Here is a 21,656-nt window from a genome sequence, read left to right on the forward strand (position 1 = left end):
CCATACAACCTCTGGAAATAGGAAAATGCCTTCGACGAAAACAGACTTCCTCGGTTTTAAAGTCAGGCCTTATTATTTTCCGCTAATTTCGCCAAATTTTAGACCTGGGACACCTGAGCCCGCGTTGTTGACCGCATGCCCTCTGACGTCGCATTTCATTATTCAGCTCTGTTGGGTGACGCTATATCGAAGGCGTTCGTCGAGGGTAAGAGTAAACAGTAGTTTTGGTCAGTGGAAAAATTATGAAACCCGCGAATATTGCGAAATCCTGCAAAAGGATGACATTTAAAACTGAAGACAATTTTTGACTAAGACACTAGAATGCGACGACTCAGTAAATATATGAAAATAATATGTGTGTACTGCGCTTTCATAAAATGCATGAAAGCGTTCCCCGCAATAATAAACCCTACTTATCTAGTAGGTGGAAATAAGGCCTGAAAAAATTTTAGGTCCGTACGGGATCTGAACCTATGACGTCTGCGATGCCAGTGCAGTGCTCTACAAACTGAGCTAACAAGCCAACTGGGAGCAGGTCATTATGTTGGTTCGTATTAAGCCCGTCAATTAATTTGAATAAATGGAAATCATATATGTTTACTGCGGTTTCATAAAATCTATGAAAGCGTTCCTCGCAGTAATAAACCCTATTTATCTAGTAGCGAGTAAGTACTGTAGACATGACTTATTGAGTTGCCCTATTCTGCCAACAGAAGAGCGAACATGATAGGCATAAAATTTCTACTTTCAGTGCTTATAACGAGTGTAAAGTTATAGGTCGTAAGTGAAAAAAGCTGTTCCCTCAATTTAAAACGGCAGTCACTTTGAGGATAAAGTAACCCTTTATTTGCCTGTCATTATATTTGTGGTGAGGTCGCTGACTCCAAAACGGGCTGGCTTTCTCTATCAAGGCCTTGCATCGAGCCGGTGCACTTTAAACAGAAGGATGGGTACAACTGCGGAATTCTCATTTGTCTCGTAAGTTGCTAACTCGCTATGCACCCACACGCGACATTTAGGCTTAAGTTCAATACAGAAGTCACTATTCTCATTAAATCATGAGATGCTAAGGTACGAGATATTTACCCTCACAAGGTAACTATCATTACCGTTTGACAGGCTAGCCTCTGGAGGAAGTGCATTCGATTAAATATACCTTAACAACCAATTATTTCAGCCTTAAAAGGAATTTAACGGAATATTGTACATTTTTCACTCGATTTACCCAATGATTGATTGTTATTTTCGATCGTTTATTTCAGTTTGCTAGATGTTTGTGCGAAGAGTCCTCCGTAGATGCAGCTTTCGATATAGCAACTGAACGTGCACTAATAACGTCTATGGTGTTTGGTTGTTGTTACGATGACATCCACGAGTAAGTGACCTAAGTCACAGCTTGTTTCCAAACTGCATATCCTTTAATCTTGCCAAGCATCGGGTTTGATCCTGATATAGAGTTACGAGTCAAAGTATGAGACCTGACCCAATAAAAAGAAGACATATTTAAGTGAATGATAGTGAAATTCACGTTCCGTCCGCTCTAGGGGAAATATCAACGTCTGCATAGTGTGCCATGACGACGATGACGAAGATTGGCCGGGATGCGACAGCTGTGGCCAGTACTTCCACGCAAGTTGCATCAAAGTGGATTTCTCAGACTCTCTCTAGCTACTTTGTCTGCTCTTAATTTCACAACATCGTTGCGGATTAGTGACATAAATTGATAGTGGAGAACATTCTTCCCAGTGTGGGACTGGTTTAAGACTAAGCTAGGCTGTGTACAATTCCTGAAATTCCCGTAATTTCACGAATTATTTGACGATTAAGTATTGACAAGTTTTTCGCATTACAGTAAGTGAAAAATTGACTCAACGCTGCAAAGTGAATCTCTCTCAAAATTTACTCTTTAAGAGTCGAAGTTACCGTCCAAAATTCAAACGTGACTGCTAGGTTTATTGGCGCATTGATAACCTTGTAAATAGCTCAAACATACTGAAAAAATTTTCATTAGTTTTTGTAAATCTTTATCCTTTGTTCAGTACAATCTTACACATTTCGGGTTTGAACTTTTCGCGGGAAAACCCGTGCTACAGCTCACACGACGTATTTCAAATTTAACCGCTGTAGAATAAACTTCTGTGTTCGACCCTCGACGAACGCCTTCAATATAGCGTCACCCGAAAAATGTCTGGGACTCCCCTCACTCTACGGAGACTTATTATACTCATCACCAGGTGCCTCGAGCTCAGTGCCAGTTTGAAATAGACCATTTGTGATTCCAACGGTTTCGGGCCGCCATTCTAGTGGATTAACATACAAGTGTTACGGAGCCTGCTTGCTCCGTGTTTCAAGCTGGAGCTGCTTTAGTTGATTCACGGTTTAGAGTTATTCTTGTTTTACGAGCCCGGCGCGTTTATTTGGCGACTGGATTGGATTTTCGCGAGAAAAATGTGCTGGATTGAGGGTCGATCGGTCCCCGACGCTGCCGTCAGCTTCCTACCACAGGCTTACCATCTTAAAAATCTGTGGTTTCGGATTTCTATGGTTTGGGTTTCTTGTGGCATTTTCTTAGCCGTTATAAATGTAGTTCAAATATATTGCCTTTAGAATCTTTCCCTAGTTGTCAGTCTTCGAAAAAAAATCAGCTCAGAATAAAGATTAATAGTTCATTACTTGTTTGGAAGTGTTTTTCTCTGCCAGAAAGCCTCAAAGTCGCTCGTTTGGGACTTTCAAAGTTCGGCGGTTAATTCGGCTCGCTCTCCCTAGTGAAGAAATGCGACAAGGCAGGCAGCTTAGGCCTCCAGATCCCGCACCACCTCGTATTCGAGACAAAAATGTTTTACCTTCTAGGTTTTATTTTCCCACCGAAATTCAACAGGCCACGAAAGGATAATCCAGCTGTTACGGTGACTCGGTTTTGAATCATTCCATTCAACGGTTTACGAGAAAATGGAACGCAAAGTCGTAGATTTGGAGCTCTTCTAGGGTTCCGGACATGAGGGGTACTCAAAGGAATTCCAAACATGCGTTTCGGTCATCGAATTTCGGAGCCAGCCACCCTACCCGAGATCAGAAAAGCAACCGTTACAGCAAATAAAACTTACATATCTAAGACTCGATGGGTTGTCCTGAGAATGTTAACAAAACCTATCTCGATTCGTATTGGTCGATCTTGGCTTACGACATCCACCGGAAGTAAAAGTAGCGCTTTTGGGGCCCAGACAGGGAATACAATTTTTCACATTTTTGTACCTCGGGTAGGGTGGCTGGCTCCGAAATTCGATGACCGAAACGCATGTTTGGAATTCCTTTGAGTACCCCTTATGTCTGGATCCTTAGAAGAGCTCCAAATCTACGAGTTTGCGTTCCATTTTCTCGTAAACCGTTGAATGGAATGATTCAAAACCGAGTCACCGTAACAGCTCGATTATCCTTTCGTAGCCTGTTGAATTTCGGTGGCCTTCAAAGGTGGAGTTACGAGGAACAAGAACATTGAGGCGTTCTTATATCGAAGCAGTCAACTGAAATCTTTAGGTGAAGAAATGACCCCAGTATTACGCGACCATAGCTTTAAGAATCATGCCAATTTGGTCAACGAGTACGCGGCAATTAAAACAACCAAGAAACGTAAAATCTAGCGATAGGTTTCGGTTTGAATCACAACTGACGAGTTAATATAATCACAAAATAAATTGTTGCTTACCAACTTTCGCGGGTCTTGACTACTTTATCGAGGATTACGGTCTAACTTGTCTCCTATTTAGAAACGATCTTGATTACACGATGTCTTATCCTGAACTGATACGCTAGCTGATAATTTTTTCTTTCTTACAATGAACTAATCACGGAGGCGTTAATCAAACCATAAAATATTTCGCAGCTTCTTTAGCTCCTTTAACATTTAGCTTTAACGGAGGCAGTTACAGCAAAAAGAGTCATCACGTGCTCGGAATGTGATTACTTATCCCCCCTTAAGTTTGACTGTGGCCCAAGTGGTTAGATGACCCAAAGTTAATAGAGGATCACCGCAACAATTATCATTTGCTTAAAATAAAATTGGTTTGACTTGACTTACTGGATTTCCACCTCAAGTCTGGTGATTCGATCTGACCTTTTAGGACAAGAATTACAGGGCAAGCGTTCGAATATGAAAACCTAGCGAACGCAATGTGAACAAAACAAAATGAAATGAAAGCAGATGAAATAGATAACAAGTAAACATCGTTTTTATTATCTTTTTACGTCCGCTGAAACATGCACTGTCAAAAAATACATTCTCGATCTCTTACTTTCATACTATAACTTCAATTTCAAGCGCGGCAGGATTCATCAAGTTCAGCATTAATTTATTGTTATTATTTAGGTAGTCAGTCTTAGCTGGAATAACATAAAAAATTGATCTTGCGGAGGGAATATACAGTCTGAGTGCTTCCATTACATTTTTTTAACAGCTCTATCCACCCCATCAGGCGCATGGCGCATAATCATTCTATTCTATTCCCAGATCCCTGTTGGTCGCCATGTAAAAACATCCCAGGGGGAGATCCATTGAATCCACGTCCACTTCCATGCATGCACCCACGTGACCGGGTTTCAGCGAGACTTGTGTAAGCCTGAAACACACGTTCACTGTAACATCGTAAAAAGTGACGTCGTGGCAAACTGGTGGTGGGTTTTGGACTAGAAATAAAATGTAAGACTATTACAATCATAATAGAAATAAGCAGAATATAAATATAATGAAAAGTCAGCTTTTAAAGTAACAAAAGTTTTTATGCCTAAGCTAAGTTCGGATTGGGAATTTCAAAGTTCTTAAGACGGTCAAAGCGGTCTAAAACTGGAGAACCCCACCAACTTAAACTGCCAAGTTTTTAAGGTAACAAAAGTTTTTATGCCTGAGCTAAGTTGATTGGGAATTTCAAAGTTCTTAACACAGTCAAAGAGTTCTAAATCAGGAGAACCTCACTAGCTTAGACTGCCAAGAAATATGTTTCGCGGCATCGAAAATTCAAGAATGGAGGGGCTTAACTTAGAACTTCTTGCGCTTGATATCCTGATATGATAAAAAAATGGCGAAATTTCGTCAAAATAGCCCCTCCGCTAAGCTGATTTCGTTTTGACGAGTTTGACTAAAAATTCGCAAAAATTGTCAAATTTATGGACATTCACTCAGTTTTATCGTTTTGACGAAACTTCGCCATTTTCGTCACCAGGTGAGTTTCCGAAAACAAGTCCTGACAGGGGCAAGTTTGAAGGGGGCGAATTTACAATGGGGGTGGGGTGGGGGGGAAGCAAGAAACTGGTCTGGGTAAGTTGACTGAGTAAAAGTGAGTTTTTACATTATATCAATTAAAGCTTTTTACATCAGAGGAACGAACTGATCATCGCTTTACCACTTTTAGAAATGAGTGTCATTTAGGTCTAAATACAACTAAAAATTATCACAATGGCAATTATAAGGGTCTCTCAAGACATACACCAATAAGCAGGAGAAAAGTATATTGGAGATATTTTGCTAGCTTTTACTCACCTGATATATGCTCATCGATAATAGTGACTCCATTGATAATCCCTTTAATAGCAAATCCCTGGCAGATGACAAAACAAACATTGAAAATCCTGAGATATATATTGCTGTAGAATCTCTTCTTTTGGGAATAATCAATGTGGGGAAACTACCAGTCAAGGGATAACTATTATGGTCCAACAAAAAACCTAAAAAAAAAAAAAATGGAAAAGACTTCGATTTTCGTTCAAGGGACACTTGTATACGGGAAACACTTTTCCTAGTCCCATGGGTGTTTGCAGGAAGGAAATTCCTCCCTATAGCCTTGATATCTGGTACCTAAGTTGAAAAAACACCTCTGGCCAGGGGGACAATTTTCCCAATCCTGTGGGTGCTCTTTAGAAGAAGGTTCCTCATTGAATGGTCGAAATTAAATTCGACAAATCAAGGCGAAAGAAAGAGTTGAGTAGAAAGGAATCAGCGATAAAAAGAATGGAAACGAAAAAAAAAGATAAAGCGAAGATAGCGAGAAGAAAAGAAAAGGAAAGAAGTTCAGGAAAAGGTGGAAAGTAGAGGGGGAAACAAAGTGCATAGAAATATGGAACAGACTTCAATTTAATCACTGATTGCCTCACCCCTCCGTCTGGATCTATCGTTGCTTGGGCAAAAGCTGAAAGAAAATAAAGCAAAATTAGGAGAAGTAACTATGGCGCATGCTCACTTCACAATCTGTGTATACTTTAAAATGATCAGCGGTAATCTGACCGGGAAACTCTCCCTACTTTTTCTACCAAAACCGATGAAGTTCAGCTCAAGTCTTTACTTGCTACTATCTTTCTATACACTCGTCCCCAGAAGGAAGGAAAAACCCCTCAGAGCGAGTTTGTCATCTGTCTCCCCTAGCCCTCTATCCACCCACCCTACCCTCATTGCTCACTTTCTCTCCTTCCCCACCCCCTTCAGTCTTCTTATATGGGTGCTACCACTACCCGTGGTTGTTTGAGCTCAAACGATGTTACCATCTAGTTCGTGTCCAAATATGTTCCACTTGAAAGAGCATTCACAATGAGGCTGCGGAGACTTTGAGCAATAACAGCCATTCTTGTCAACATCCCATGTCTCAAATGCTAAATCAGCCAGGGAACTGAGGCTATTGATCTGGTTTTCCTGAAAGTTTCCAAAAGAATTGAAAGTATTGTCAACAATTAATAGACAATGAAAATGAAATGGAACTTCACCGAAAATTTTTTGGCTTAGATTTTTTTCTCAAAGCTTATCAGTATTAAGCAACGAACATTCCTCACACATATTTTGACATTTTGATAAAAAAGTAAGTCACTTCCCATCCATCTAATTCTTTCTTCCCAGGCTCCTTCCTCTTTGCCTCCTTTGTCGTTGAGGACAAAGGTTTTAGGGAGAGGGAGCCTGATTACGAGTTTACCCTGACTCTTCAAAAGAGGGTATGGAGAAAGATTGTTTGACGATGAAGTAACCGCAAGAATTGTTAGAAGCTTTACTGTAAGTCAAACGAACCCCATGCGGGGTAATAACAACCTTTGATGCTTGAAAGATATCTTCCAGTGAGAAAATAAACGACGCAGGATCCAGATAGGTTCCTATATCCACTCCATGCCCGTCTCCACCCCTGAAAAAGAAACAACCAAGGGCAATGTCTATCCTGTTGTGCCCCAATTTATATTCCAGAGCTGCACACCCTCTAGTGAGATCTTTCTTGATGTTAATCATGGTAAATTTAACGCAGGCCTTTCCATAATTCAGACGAGGAATGTCAAAACAAGCAGGTCGTGGATGGTAATCTGCCGTTGAGAAAAGAAAGAACATTTTTGCGATCAATAACAGAAGCAATTATTGAGAAAAATGATAATTAAAAAAACATGCCTTCGGACTGCTTCAAGAAACTCTGCCTGAGGACTCAACCAAAAATTCTCTGAGGTAAATGTAAATTCCATAAAGAAACTAACTAAACGTAAATGTTCGCACCTGATATGGTGCGGTTGAAAACTTCACGTTTGTTCCACATCATGAAAAAGTCCACCGCCTGTAACGCAATTCATTGCGGTAAGGTTAAAATGTTTCATCATCAAATGCTAAATTCTCCCTCATAGCATATGTAGATCGCCTTATGAAGTCAATTGCAATTCTCCGAAAGAAAAAATGGCAAAGATCACTTTGTTAAAAGTTCATTTAAATTTGCAATAAAGTTGTTAAGCTCACCAATGGCGACGGGGTGAAAGACGAGGTCAAGCACACTGTGAAAAGTGAAACAAATGCTTAAATAAAAAAATTGAAAATTACACACATTTTGATTGATTCTTACATAACATATATTCAAGGATAGGCGCATATATGATGTCACCATTAACAACATCTTTCTTTTATCGTATAAAACAAATAAATTTTTCGTTGCTGTGGGTCTGTTCAGTAATAGATCACAGATGACATTACAGATGACGTCAAAAATGACGTCAAAATGTGGTTAGAACATCAGTGATACACTTGGTTGCACCTCGAGCGCCACTTACTATTCTTACCATCTTTGATCGTGAATGTCTTCTGGGGTTTATCAATGAACAGACGTAGGGCAACAGGGAATCTCTTTCTCACCCTGGATGCTTAAGAAAGGCCAACATTGTGGCCATAGCCATACACGTTGGGGAAAAAACGTAAAAGTCAGTTGCTCTTTCATTTTTCTTTCTAGAATATTCGAGACTGACAACCGTTCATTGGTAACTACATTCACACATGATACGAGCAGGCGGTTTGGCAGAATATTTCAACTCTAAAAGCACGAGTCTCCCCTTGAACGGATACGTTCATAGTGACGTGATTCCTTGATGTGCTCTTTTGCCACCATATTTGTCAGAGGAAATGGGCGGATATCTGATGTTGATGTCACGTTGCGTCTGCCATCAGTTTCCAGGTACGTCTGAGCTTAGAATTCTTACAGAGTCTGTAGCATCAGAAAAAAAATTTTTTTTTCCACTTATACTTACCGTCCGCTTCATCATAGTTTTGGAATTCAGATGCTCTGATTTGAAGGCAGCAGCCACAGCTGGGATGATGATCAGAACAGCTGCAGCGACGCCGGGTAATCTCCACCGAAGACGGACTGAAATCCGTTTTCTCCTCCTCTGAAAAAAGATTTCCGTGTCAGATTAAAAGGCTTCGGAGCTTCTCAGAAATTAAAAAAAAAGACAATAAGTTTTAAGCTGTTTCTTAGGAGAGCCATTCCCCTGACCGCAATAAAATGTTATACTAAAACGATTCCTGAACCATTTTCCTTGCGAAGGACTAGGTAAGGTAAAAAAAAAAAAAACAATTCTCTCTCCTAGGCCAAATCACAAACTGGGTTTAATTACTCCATTACTAAGCCACTTTACTATGTTAGGGTAAAAACACGCAAATATGCCATGGTGTTTTACTGGAGATCAGGGCAAAAATGCGGACGAAAAGTGGAACAACGGAATGGGCACACTGAATGATCCATGCAATGATTTGTCTACGTCCTGTAGGATTATCTTCGCAAGGGACGAAATTTTTTTTTAAGTGAAAAAAAAGGTTTCTGGTGGAAAGGACAGTTGGATTGTTTCATTTGTGTTGCCATGCGATCGTCACGAAGTAAGTTCGTGCCATAGGATGTGTTTCGAAAACTGGAGGTTAAAGCATCGGAAAAAAATTAAGTACTGATGCAAAAAAACAAAACAAAAAAAAAAACACCGTATTCGATAATTTACCATATTATACGAGTAGAAATTTTATTTATTGCTCGAATTTTTCTTCATTTCTACGACACTTAAAAGAATACTACCCAACTCAAAGGCTGTCTGCACGCGTCTTATAAGTTAAACCAACAACTGTGGTGTTCACACTAAGAATCTTGCATATTGCCACGATTAACAATGTTGCAAGTGTTCGAAGTTAAATCTGAAACGTATTACGAGCAAGCTACTTGACTTAACATATGTAAATTATGTCATACCATTCCCCCATGTAGGCATTGCGTAGGCCATGTTGCAAAAGACCAAGAGTGCGAAAAATCCAATTATGTGATCCATTGTGTTGTGATTTGTTCCGAGAAGCTGACTGTATAAAAAAAAAGATGGAACGTTATTTAGATAAGAACCGAATTGTCACGTGACTGAAATGTGATTGCTCTAAGTTGCTAGATGAAATAACTGTTCAGAAATATGAAATATGATTGCCCCACCTTTACGTTTAGCTAGGCTCCAAGTTCCTAAATGAAATAATTGATCCAACACAGAAGATCACGGGAACAATGATCATGTGCTTGTGATGTTATTTTCACCTCGTGACTTACCCTTAGACACCCAGGCAAATGAGAGACAAGCATAAGGATTACCTTGTGATGTATATGTATCGTGACAATCATTCCCTTTTTCAGAAGATATCAAAATACCACCACCGAAAAACTCTGTAGTCTTTTGCATTTTATTTTCATTATTTTGTAGCGTTAATTTAATAAAATTCTCAGCGGCTTAAAAAAAGACAATGCATGCAAGCTTTCTTGTAGAAAAGCTATTCCCCTCGTCGCGATAAAATGTTTATTCATCTCAAAATGATTCCTAAACAATTGTCCGAGAGAAGGACTGGTTGACCCTTTATTCGTTAAGAGTGACCAGCATCTAATTTCTCCTTATAATATCACCCAGGAATCACACATTAAGGTCAGGAGAATAAAGGAAATTATCACTAACCAAAGAAGTTCTGTATTGTTGAACAAATTCTCCTTGTCGGCGCCCTAGGAAAGGTACAGAGAACAGTATGGAGAATATGTTATCTGATGTAAGGAAAGGGCTAGGGGAAAAATTATAGTTCTACTTAAGGTTCAAATCACAGACTTATCAGATTTATCGGTCGAATGCTGCACCAAAACAGCCACAAATTACTTTCTCGAGAGCTAATCCATAAACTAGGTTTTATTTCTCTCTATTATGCTATTTTAATTATTATGTATGGGCAACGCAATACGCAAAATCAATATCCCACGGCATTATACGTAGTCACAATTCAAGCACAGGATTATTTTTCCTGTGATCTTCTGTTTTTGGTCAGTAAGTTATCAAGTAAACACTTTACCGTACTGTTACGTTACCGTGACTAGAATTTTCAATGTGAAGTGGGTGCTGGCGTCAGAGCTTGAAGGAAATACTGATAATACAATTTAAAATAAACGGTACAATAGGTGGTGGTGTAGCTCTTTAAAGGTGAACTACGACTTTTCCAACTAGTTTAGTTTTAAAGAGCTTTTGTGAAACAACAACAGAACTCGGGTTACTAGAGACCCAGGAAACCTGACGATCTCCATGAAGTAAGACTTGATCGATATCTTGGCACCTCCATTCGCGAATCGGCAAAAATTGCTCACATAATAGAGCAGCCAAACACATAAAAATCTCTTGTCTTCCTCGAGAGTCATCACTAAATCGTTCATGACCTTGATGGATACTTCCACAAGCAATTAAAGGCGGATATCTATATTAAAAACTCACCTCGTTTATCGTGTCCTTGATTTATGGAGCGGGACGGCTGTAAATAGTTATTGCCCGAAATTGATCGATATTTTCACGTGCATTTTATGTGATGTTATCACAAGCACCCCGAATATCAATCACGCAATCGACTGCGCATGTCTCCGATATTATATCCGACAAATTTTGGCTTTTCTCGCTATTGTAAAGAATAGGCTGCTGCCTCGCCAGGGCTCGCCAGCAATAATTTGCTAAATATAGTCAAGTAGTTAAAAGTTATTAAATTTTCCAGTTGCCATAACTGGTGATGAAGTTTCCTAATTGGTTGAAAAAATTGCAAATTTTCATCAATTCCTCTGGGCTACGAAGTTCCCATTGGGGAAGCTTAATTTTAATAAACGCTACAAAATAGTTAAAACAAAATACATCCAAGAAGGTTATAGAGTTTTACGGTGGTTGTTTTTCCAAGATCTTCTCTGAGAGGGGAATGAGTGTCACGAGACATCACGCGGTAATTCATAATCCTGACCCCTTCTATTAGCCTGGATATCAAGAAATAATCACATTTCAAGCACATGGTCATCATATTTACTGTTTTGGGTCCAGTATTTCATCTAAGGACTTGGGACATTGCTGAACTTAAGGGAAAGAAGCAGTCTCATTTCAAGCACATAATGAATGTTCCGATTTAAAATACACTCAGCCAAGTGTTGTTTTTTTATTCAGTCAGCTTGTCTGCACAGTTCACAACACAATGGGCACAAGATGATTGTCCTTGCATTCTTGGCTTTTTTGCGACGTGGTCTACGGGTAGATTTCTTTAATTTGTTGAAATTCTCTCAGCAGTAGGCCTTCTATCAAAAAATAAAATCCGGAGGTTGCGTGAAAATTTACCGAGGAATTTCCGTGACCGTCCCCCCGTAATATAAACATAATAATGGCGATTGTCATGCCACGCTCACTGTTGCAAACTTCAATCTTTTGGTCAACAGACATGTGAAAATGGTTGGACTACGAAGTAAGAAAATTGGTTTTTTGTCGGTAGGCGTCTCGGAAAATGGCTAACAGCCACCTCAAACAACGAAAAGAGAGGTTACTCAAAACTCCGAATAATTACCTGTCGATGTTCAATGCAAAACTGCAGGATTTAACTGTAAACCGTCTATGAGGCCAGCTAATGTTAGCCGTCAAACTTCTCAAATATTCGTCAGTTATCAAGAAGAAACTATGGAAAGACCTTTCGTTTTTATTTTACCATTTCATTTCATATTTGCAATTACAAGTAGAAACTGAAAAACAGTAATCAATAACTTTAAGAAATGAACTAATGAGAAGTAAATTTTAATTTTAATTTAAAACCATGAAAGCTTGTGAAACTTAAGTTCCATCGTAAGGAAAACGGGATGAATGAATTTAGGCAAACGACAGTGTAGGACAAAAAAAGGATATTTGTTTGATGTCTTTTCTTTTTCAAGGACTATGTTATATGCTGATAAGAATTTAAAATCACTTGAATCTGTTGTAAATGTGGAGCTACTTAATGTCTGTGACTGGCTAAGCGCTAACAAACTCTCCTTAAATATAAAGAAAACTAATTTTGTTATCTTTCATCCATACCAAAAATGCTTAGATTATGAAGTTAAACTTAATATATATGACAACAAAAGTAATAGACTGATAAGTATACAACGTAAATCATATGTTAAGTACTTAGGGGTACTAATGGATAGTAATCTCTGTTGGAAATATCATATCAGCCACATCGCGTCCAAGATCAGTAGTCATACAGGTAAAATATCTAGATTAAGGCATTTCACTAGCTCCCTTCGTGACTTTGTTTAATACATATAGATCTCTTATTCTTCCATATATCTCCTATGGCCTTACTGCTTGGGGACAGGCAGCCAAAACGCACCTAAACAAGATACTCCATCTTCAAAAACGGGTAGTCTACTTGATGAATTTCTTTAAGTTTAATGTTCACGCTGTTCCACTTTTTATCTAGCTATACCAATATTCTGCCTTTACCTTTAATCTACTTTAAAAAATTAATGCCTGATGTCTATAACAAAGTCGTGCCATCTAACATTTCTGTTCCCTTTAGACCCATTAAAGATGCTCATCATTATAACACACGATCTTTTACCGCTGGTAACTCATTACTCTCGACTAAATCACTATAAGAATTCTTTCTCCTCTAAGGGCGCAAAAATTTGGAACCGTGTATTCCTGATGTTTGAGACAGCTCCCAAAATATAGTTTCAAGAAAATAATAACCGAATCCTCACTTCAAATCCTTCTAAACCAGGATTCTTATCCTGATATTGATATATTAATAAATGAAATGACAAGAAACTAGATTTCGTTAAAATAAAGAGTATTTTGAGCTTTCCCTGTTTTTAATTATGTGCTCGTGGCTTCATGATTAGTATACCTATATTTTTGTATTCACTTTTGTAATTGACATCTGCACCTTTGTAATTGTTATTTATTTTTTGTCATTAGAATAATATCATATTAATATGTAATTGACACGTTTCCCATACTACCTGCCTCGATTAGCTTCGCTATATTGCAGGTAGTCTTAATTCATAAGTTAAATTGTGATTATAAATAAAGATGTTGCTGTTGTTGTTGTTGTTGTTGTTGTTGTTGTATAAGAGATTAAGTCCCCTAGATTTTCTTAATACAACTTTGACATCAGAATAGTCAGTAAAACAATAGAAAATAAAGGGAATTATTTTCTCTTGATAAAATTCAATACAGTCCAGAAGACATCTTGCAATGTTTTCAAAATATTTGTTCATTATTGGAACAGTCCTCGTCAAGATGCATATGGATTGCAGAAACTCGCCAATCACTTTCACACTGCAATAAAATTTTAAAAGTAAATATATATGTGAAGCACTGCACTGATGAGACCTAGAAGGCCGAAACAGTACTGTCTGCGGTTAGTTATTTATAGATATGCATATCAAATATATCTCTAATGAAAATCCCTTGCATTTCCCAGCTATATAACAGATATTAGGAATTTTTTTAACTGTAACTTAATGCAACGGGCGAAAAAATTTTTCAAACACTGAAGCATATCTGATGAAGATCTATGTGAAGGAAGGGTCTATCAGCGTGACATTGCACAAACGGGAGCGATCAGGGCTTTGGCGTGTTTACCCTCACCTTTGCTGGGATTAGGTTTTATTTCCTGTTTTACTGTAACTTGATTTGGTATTAAAAATAAACGGCCACTCAACTGAGTGGCCAAATTACGGCAAATAAAGGTTGTCCGTTTAATTCTCCCAGCAAACCGAGTTCACCCTTAGCAATGCTCAGTGTACAACACTAGGTTATAGGCAAGCGAGCAAGAGGCATAATATGGATAAAAAAATTCATAGCGTCCAATTGAAACAAAACATGTCAATCTTTGCGACTGTCGACGGAGTGTTACGACAACGAAAACCGAGACAAAACAGAAGAGTAACCATACCTTTGCATTTCCCACACGTCTTTGCGCAATGACGTTGAAAGTTTCTTCTATTTAAACAAAAGCTTTTCTTCAGAGTACAAAATGTTTCACTCATTCTGTTTCGACAGGAACCACTTGTAACTATGGGTGTAAGAAACAAAATACACATGTTATTTAACTTTGGAAACGTTCAGTTTGCCCTCTTTTTTTCTGGCCCTCTTCTCCAAGAGGGTGATTTTCATTGCAAGAAAGACTCCCGGCGGCTTAAATTAAAGAGCAAGTTCTGAAAACTTCAAGCTACATCCCAGCATCACAAATCTAATTAGTTTTGGATTAAATAGAATAAGACAGACAGTATATTTTGAACCCGGGAGTAAAAAAAAAAAAGAAAAGATATTCCCATGATGAATTCCTCAGTGAAGGTTAACCGGTACCGGGGGCCTGTTTCTAGAAGTCCCAGTAACCTAACGGGCCCGTAAAGCTGTTTTGTTTTCATCCAAAATGGGGTTGCAGAAAGTTTTAAAAACTATACAATAATTTATGTTTTAAAATATGGCTTCGGGCCAGTTAAGTTTCGAGAAACAGGCCCCTGGTTCTTTACAAAAAGGGAGTATCAACATTACCACCTCACGCACGCTATCACATAGCATCTGTTGTAAATAAAAACGTTCAAAATCACCAGGGCAATTATGCGTATTGCATGCTCGTGTCTCTATACTCCGTCCCAGTCTCCAGCAGCTTCTTCCGCCATATGCAGGTGGCAGATTTGCACATCGACCAGAACGACGCTGAGTCCCTCCGTTCCATGATTTGCCACAGCTACTCCAATTACTCCTCTCTGCGTAACCACCATCAACTACGAAGACACGTATGAAGGAATAGGATAAAGAAATTTCGTTTAACCAACAAGAAACAGATATATATATGTATATATATATATATATATATATATATAACTTATTTCTCTGTTTTCCCCTTGCTTACCCGGGCACCTTCGTCTGCTACAACTTCGTTTCTCCAAAATTTCACCCAGTCTTAAGCAGTCTTTTCCACCATTTGCAGGCAGGGGATTGGTGCACGTGCGAGAGCGCTTTTGAATTCCGACTCCGCATGAATTGCTACACTTAGACCAGGGGGACCATGGAGGGTAACCGCCATCAATCGGGGCACAAGCTGATGGAAAAAATTAACTGGAATTTTAACTTGGACTAAGAGAAATACTTGGTTACTCAACTTGGTCAGTTAAGCGTACTCATTTTGAATGCCTACTGACCCACTCTTGCCAAAACTATTAAGAAAATCGTCTATGATGCCATTTTAAGACTGCATGAAAAAGGGACGCGCTAGTTTAGGTCTCCCTCAGTTTCTTCGTCTCTTTTTTCCATCCTGATTAAAGATTCAGGCTATTTAATCTTTGCTTTAACACTCTATATGCTTGAACTGTTTTGTCTGTTACACTTCCGGTATTCAGTAGCGGGCCAAGTCCCCACCGTGTGTGGGGAAAGGATTGATACTGCAGCGTGACAAGAGGCTCGAGTGTGAGTAACCTTCATGAACTGATTTTACGTTAATCACAGTAGCGTAGTTATTTTGCGTTTGTTTGCAAAATATATATAGTAACCAAGAATAAAATATACGTCTGCTTTGTATTGGATTAGAAAATTGCGCAGTAAAAGTTATAACTGTTAGATCTCAATTACTTTGAAGTCTGGCACTAAAGGAGGCGAAATAAGAAAAAAATTGTCATTTGGAATAACTTAACAAGGCCGCAAGTTTTGTCAAAATCGGTCAATCCACGTTCCTAACTTGGACAACCTGAGGAACACTTTCTTAGACACTGACACTGAAAACTCGAAAATCAATATCAATTTACTTTTCCAACTAGTTACTGAACTATCGCTTTCAGCCCGAAGCAATCCGCATATAAGCAGAGGCAGGATGTGTAGGCAGAAATACAGTAGATGCACAAACTTAAATAAACTACACCAAGAGATTTTAAACTGGGCAGTTTATAATCTCGGATTAAAATCTGTTGACTACACAATTTTTTTTTAAAATTGACCTTCTCTGTATAGTTGGATTGGCTTAATTACTTTGTTCGCATTTGGGATCACAACATATATTGAAATCGGACACATATCCTTGGCAAGTTGGGTCTCTTCTTGCCTTGTCCATGATGCGTAGGAAGTGATTAACTTTACTCTTAGGGATGAGCTTGCAAGTCCAATGATCAGGATCGCATTCCGCAGCCGCTTTAGACATAGGCTGGCCATCACAAACGGTGAGCCTTGGTTCGCTTGTCAGTTGACCTCGGCTTCTCTCTAGGTAAACATACCATCAAAGATATGATGTTAACAAAAGTAATGGTTTCGGATTTTTCAGTGCCTTTTTATCTGGCGTGGGCTTTGGTACAAGTAAATGGACGAAAAGAGAACCGAACTGAGTTTTCTGGTTCATTCAACTCAGAAACATCGCGGTTTGCAAATAAATACGAATGTGAAGCTTGCGTAAGGTTTGTCAAATTCGTCATTTTAAAAGACAATTTTATTCCATTCCTTATCCATATTTCTTCTTGATCTCGTTTCTAAAGAAACTAGGTTGTCACTCTTTAGATTTGAGGTTTGCTGTTAAGAAATCAAAAATCCCATTATCCTGTTGTATTCGAACCTCCTGGTTGCTTATGAAAAATCTCCAAGATTGTCTGTAGTCAGGATATCAAGGGAGATAGCACAAACACATGGGGTAACAGGGATTTACAGTCTTTTTTACAGTGTTTTAAGGACGAAACGATGACTCGCTCAAATTCATTAGATGGTCAAGTTCACTAGAGCAAGTTTTGAAAGCTTCATCCAGTGACGAACTTTTGATTACTTCTATTTGTGTTCTTAAGTTGATTTCTGAACCTACCTCTTGTTACTGACACAGACTCATTTCTACGTTCTTCCAGACGGTAGACTGAATGCTGATTACAGAATTCTCTTACAACCTTTCTCAGGGAAGCCTCATCAACTTTGTCGCCAATTACCCAGTACTTGGAAATGGTGGAGATTTTATGATTTGGTGGCTGATTTATAGCCTAGAGATAGAGAAAGGATCCATACAAAAAGATGGTGTTATATCATGTAAGAAGATTATGATTAGGGCCGGTTCATGCTTTCCGCTACAGTCTGTCTTAAAAATCAAATTTTACTTCTATCCCCCCCCCCAAAGAAAAAAGAAAGATAATAGTATGGTGCCCAGACCAACTGGATTTGAGAAAAACGAAGGTTGACTTGAACAAACCAAGGCCGGGGAAAACTTGAAAGGAGAAAAACCTAAAAGCGTGTGAATTTCCTTGTTATAAACAAGCGGAGGTTAAATGGCCGATCAGTCAAAATCCTCCCTCCACTCCAATCCTACTTTAAAGTCTTATAAAGTCTAATATCAAGAGAAATACGGAGTCGAAAAGCTTGTTTATTACATCTGGAAATGGGAAGTTTTTTGATAACAAGATTTCTTTTCCAAGCAAAAATCGACCTTTTACCTTCTCTAACGCTTGAGTGAGTTCGTCAGTTTTCAAAAGGTGTGATTGGTATGATACATGTATAATAATAATGATAAAGAGAGACGACAACAACAAGAACAACAGTACACGTTACCTTCTTGAAACCTGTCTTCAGCCGGTTTAGCTTTGGAAAGTCTTCTTGTAAAGGCTGCACGTAGCAGACACCTTTCACTCGCAGCGACGAACGGCGATATTCTATATTCTGTGAATGTTGCATAACTGTTTTCCAGCGGATTAAAAACCTGCATGTGAAAATAGCTTATGCATTTGCAAGTACCTACCATTTCAAAATCGAAAAGCTCATCAGTTTCCGTGACTCCGTTATGAGGAGGAACACGGAAATGAGCAAACTGCTCATCTTCGTTGATTTCAACTTGCTCGTAAAACATTGTTCCCCTTTCCATGGTGCGATTTTAAACTTTTGGGAACCATGATGCACTTCTTGCTTGCCATAATTAAGTTGAGGAAGAGACGAAGAGTCGTGAGTTAGCTATTGAAGTATCATGTCTGAGGCAACTTCACCAAGTGTGGGTATTTTTCATAACTGATGAGGCAATGGTATTATACATACTTTTTGATCCCAAGTTAAGAAGCAGCAATGATCTATAAAGGCTTAAAGGTACCTGTATTCGCACTGTAAGAAGGTCTCAATGGGGGTCTTGTAACGATCATTCGTCAGTCTACCGAGGAGCAGGCCTCAAGTTAACTGACTAGGGGAGGTAATTAAGAAAATTACCAATAAACCTGCTTAACACGGATGCTTGTATAAGACTCATGCAAGAAAACAGAATTAAGCAGGCCACAAAGGCAAGCGAAAGTCCATAGGAGGAATTAAATCATTAATAACACAAATAGGAAAACAAACAAACAAATCAAAATACATCGTTCACAAAATCCAAGCAAATGGCTTTGCAATTAGGATATCAGTGCAAAATATTAAACCAGTTGGTTGATAAAATCTGTCGGTTTCAGTAAATTAATAAACTAATGATCAATTAATATTCCAGCCTACGCTAAGCGAAGGTAAAAGAAATTTAGGTAGCACACACACGAGTAAAGGGGTCACGGGTCTCCAGCTGTCTTGTTAGCGCGTTTCGCACGAAAAGTTTTACCACATGTTTCTAAGAGTTAATTGACTAACCTTGATTCTCCTTGGTAATGTTTTTAACTGCTCTGATTCCAACGCTTAGCAAGTGTTGACCTTTTCTGCATTGTGAAGAGTTTCTGTCCGACTTTTATAGTCGAGAATAAGTGTAGGAATTGACTTAAAAAAACAACTTGATTCCTACTGCTTCAGCTATCGGCAATGTAACTTTGAATTATTCTTGTTATTCTGAAGCTGGCTGGCACGTAATAATATTACTTCTTCACCAACAACAAAGAAAAAAATTTAGGTTTCAGTGAAAAGGGATGCATGAAGTGATAAACATGAAAAGGATTTTAGGAAATTTTAGACTCCGTTCTAAATTGAAACTCCAAAGAGGATAAATGTCGTGGTTGTTTATGTCAATAGGTTAGTTGTTTGGACCAAAGTGATGGTTTCTTTAAAATCAAAGTATCTCGATGGGGTCAGTTTGAACTGAGATTTAATTTGAAATAATCACTATCACTCGTAACAGATCGGAAAAGCTTAAATACAATTTATTTGATATGTTGGTTGCGATAAAATTCTTTTAAGGAGAACAAAGCCTTGCGGCGCTCTCCACACTTGTACTTCAATTGGTAAAAGCACTACAGCTTCTAGAAAGTGGTAGCTACTTTGTTACCCCGTCATGTGATGTAATTTAATTTGATATATGCGATGTGATTAGTTAAATGGATCGGATCACAAATTGATAACAATCACGGGTTAGTGAAGTGCGTTTGATTCAGACATTTGAAAGTAGTTCTACTGAGGAAAAGAACGATGTTTTGAGGGAAGAACAAAATCAACCGGCTTCAGAGGAATACACATTTCATGTGTCTGTAACCTTCCCGCTGAGTCATGTTTGTTATTCTTTATCTGTCACATTCTTGGGGTGTACTAGAAACGTGCCAAAGCGCGAAAGGATGTCTTTTCTTTTCTACAGTGTACTATAGCTTCATACAGACATTAAGCACAGCGTCACCACACACACACACACACACACATACACACACACACACACACACACACACACACACACACACACACACGCACGCACACACACCCACACAAACAGAAAAAAACAAAACAAAAAAACAATGATAACAACAATTATTAAACTTACCTCGACCTAACGAACTTTTTGGTTGTTTTTCCGCAAATTCGTCAAATCGAGGTTTCGATATAACGACTCCTCGAGATAACGAACCAATTTCTCCAGTCCCTTGGCATTTCGTCGAGTCGTGGTTCCATTGTATCGTGACAGTCATTCTCTTCTTAAATAAGATATCAGAATACTACCACTGAAAAAACTCTGTAGTCTCTTTAATTTATTGGCGGGATACTGCACCAAAGCAGCCACAAATAACTTTCTCGAGAGCAGTAAGGCATAAACTATGTTTTCTTATTCATTGCCAAGCAATTTTACTATGTAAGAGCAACACGCAAAATATCCCACGGTATCACACGTAATCCCATTTCAAGCACAGGATTATTTTTCCTGTGATCTTCTCTTTTGGGTCAGTTAATCATCAATTAAACATTTGATGAAGAGTTACGTCACTGTAATAATTTTCTAAATATAACCAAGCACTTAAAAGTTATTACATTTTTCCAGTTGTCAATTGGTTATGACTTTTTCCCGACTGGTTGAAAAAATCGCAAATTGTCATCAATTCCTCTGAGCTACGAGGTTCCGAAGTTTGACTTTATCAAACGCTACGAAATGGAAAAAATAAATACATCCAAAAGACTATATTTATATAGAGTTGGTATTCCAAGATCTTCTTTGAGTAGCCTGCATAGCAAGCGTTTCCGTGCTGTTTACCGAGGAACGAGAGATTCTCGGTTTTGGCCGCGCGAGAATTGAAACGAGAGCCAATTCTCGCGCGGCAAAACCGAGAATCTCTCGTTCCTCGGTAAACAGCACGGAAACGCTTGCTATGCAGGCTATTCTTTGAGCAGTGAATAACTTTCACGAGACAACACGCAGGTAGTATCAAGAAACCATCACATTTCAAGCCAATGATCATTGTTCCCATGATATTTTCTGTTCTGGGTCGTTTTTGTGAATAATTCACTTTAGCAATTATGTATTGTACACTATTAGTAGAGGAAAGTGGGAAAAACGATATCTCTAAAAGCGTTCAAATTTATTCACTGGCGAGTTCTTAATGACATGTCGATGTTTTCTTTCGCCGCATGCAAAACTATCGTTTCCATGAGGAAGTTCGGGTTTTTCCTGAACACCGTCCAAATATTTTATTGGCATCTCGCCCTCTACAGACTTCCTTTTGATTCCTTTCGAATGCCGAGAATCAAGATTGTATCGCAATTGTCATGGCCAAACATTACGAACCAAAAACCAGTGATTCATTAAGTTTTCACATCAGCGTAGTCTACCAAAAGCCACTGACCGAGTCTGAGTATCTTAATAGTTTCTAAGTTAATGCGCTAACCTCGCTGCCTTCCGCTTTTTCGAGACAATGTATAGCTTCGGCCAAATA

The 21,656-nt window shown here is 38.7% G+C and overlaps 1 protein-coding gene and 1 pseudogene across 2 annotated transcripts; both read right to left on the reverse strand.

The window, feature by feature from the left end:
• Positions 1-4,208: 4,208 nt before the first annotated feature.
• LOC111335117 (uncharacterized) lies at positions 4,209-11,152 on the reverse strand. 2 transcript variants are annotated; one of them, XM_022940973.2, is made up of 11 exons: positions 11,038-11,152; positions 10,243-10,286; positions 9,507-9,610; positions 8,521-8,658; positions 7,742-7,776; positions 7,508-7,565; positions 7,061-7,323; positions 6,526-6,673; positions 6,142-6,176; positions 5,531-5,588; positions 4,209-4,680 (listed from the first exon to the last, which is right to left on the reverse strand). In XM_022940973.2, the coding sequence occupies exons 3-11, from the start codon at positions 9,580-9,582 to the stop codon at positions 4,490-4,492; spliced, it is 1,002 nt and encodes a 333-aa protein (XP_022796708.1). In that variant the 5' UTR covers positions 9,583-9,610; positions 10,243-10,286; positions 11,038-11,152; the 3' UTR covers positions 4,209-4,489. The 2 variants fall into 2 exon arrangements, with proteins under 2 accessions (XP_022796708.1, XP_022796709.1); XM_022940974.2 differs by lacking the exons at positions 10,243-10,286; positions 11,038-11,152 and adding an exon at positions 9,735-9,767.
• A 4,042-nt stretch (positions 11,153-15,194) lies between these two features.
• LOC148736642 (uncharacterized) lies at positions 15,195-20,420 on the reverse strand (annotated as a pseudogene).
• Between the last annotated feature and the right edge of the window lie 1,236 nt (positions 20,421-21,656).

This window comes from Stylophora pistillata, chromosome 2, assembly GCF_964205215.1.
Source record: "Stylophora pistillata chromosome 2, jaStyPist1.2, whole genome shotgun sequence".
NCBI lineage: Eukaryota > Metazoa > Cnidaria > Anthozoa > Scleractinia > Pocilloporidae > Stylophora > Stylophora pistillata.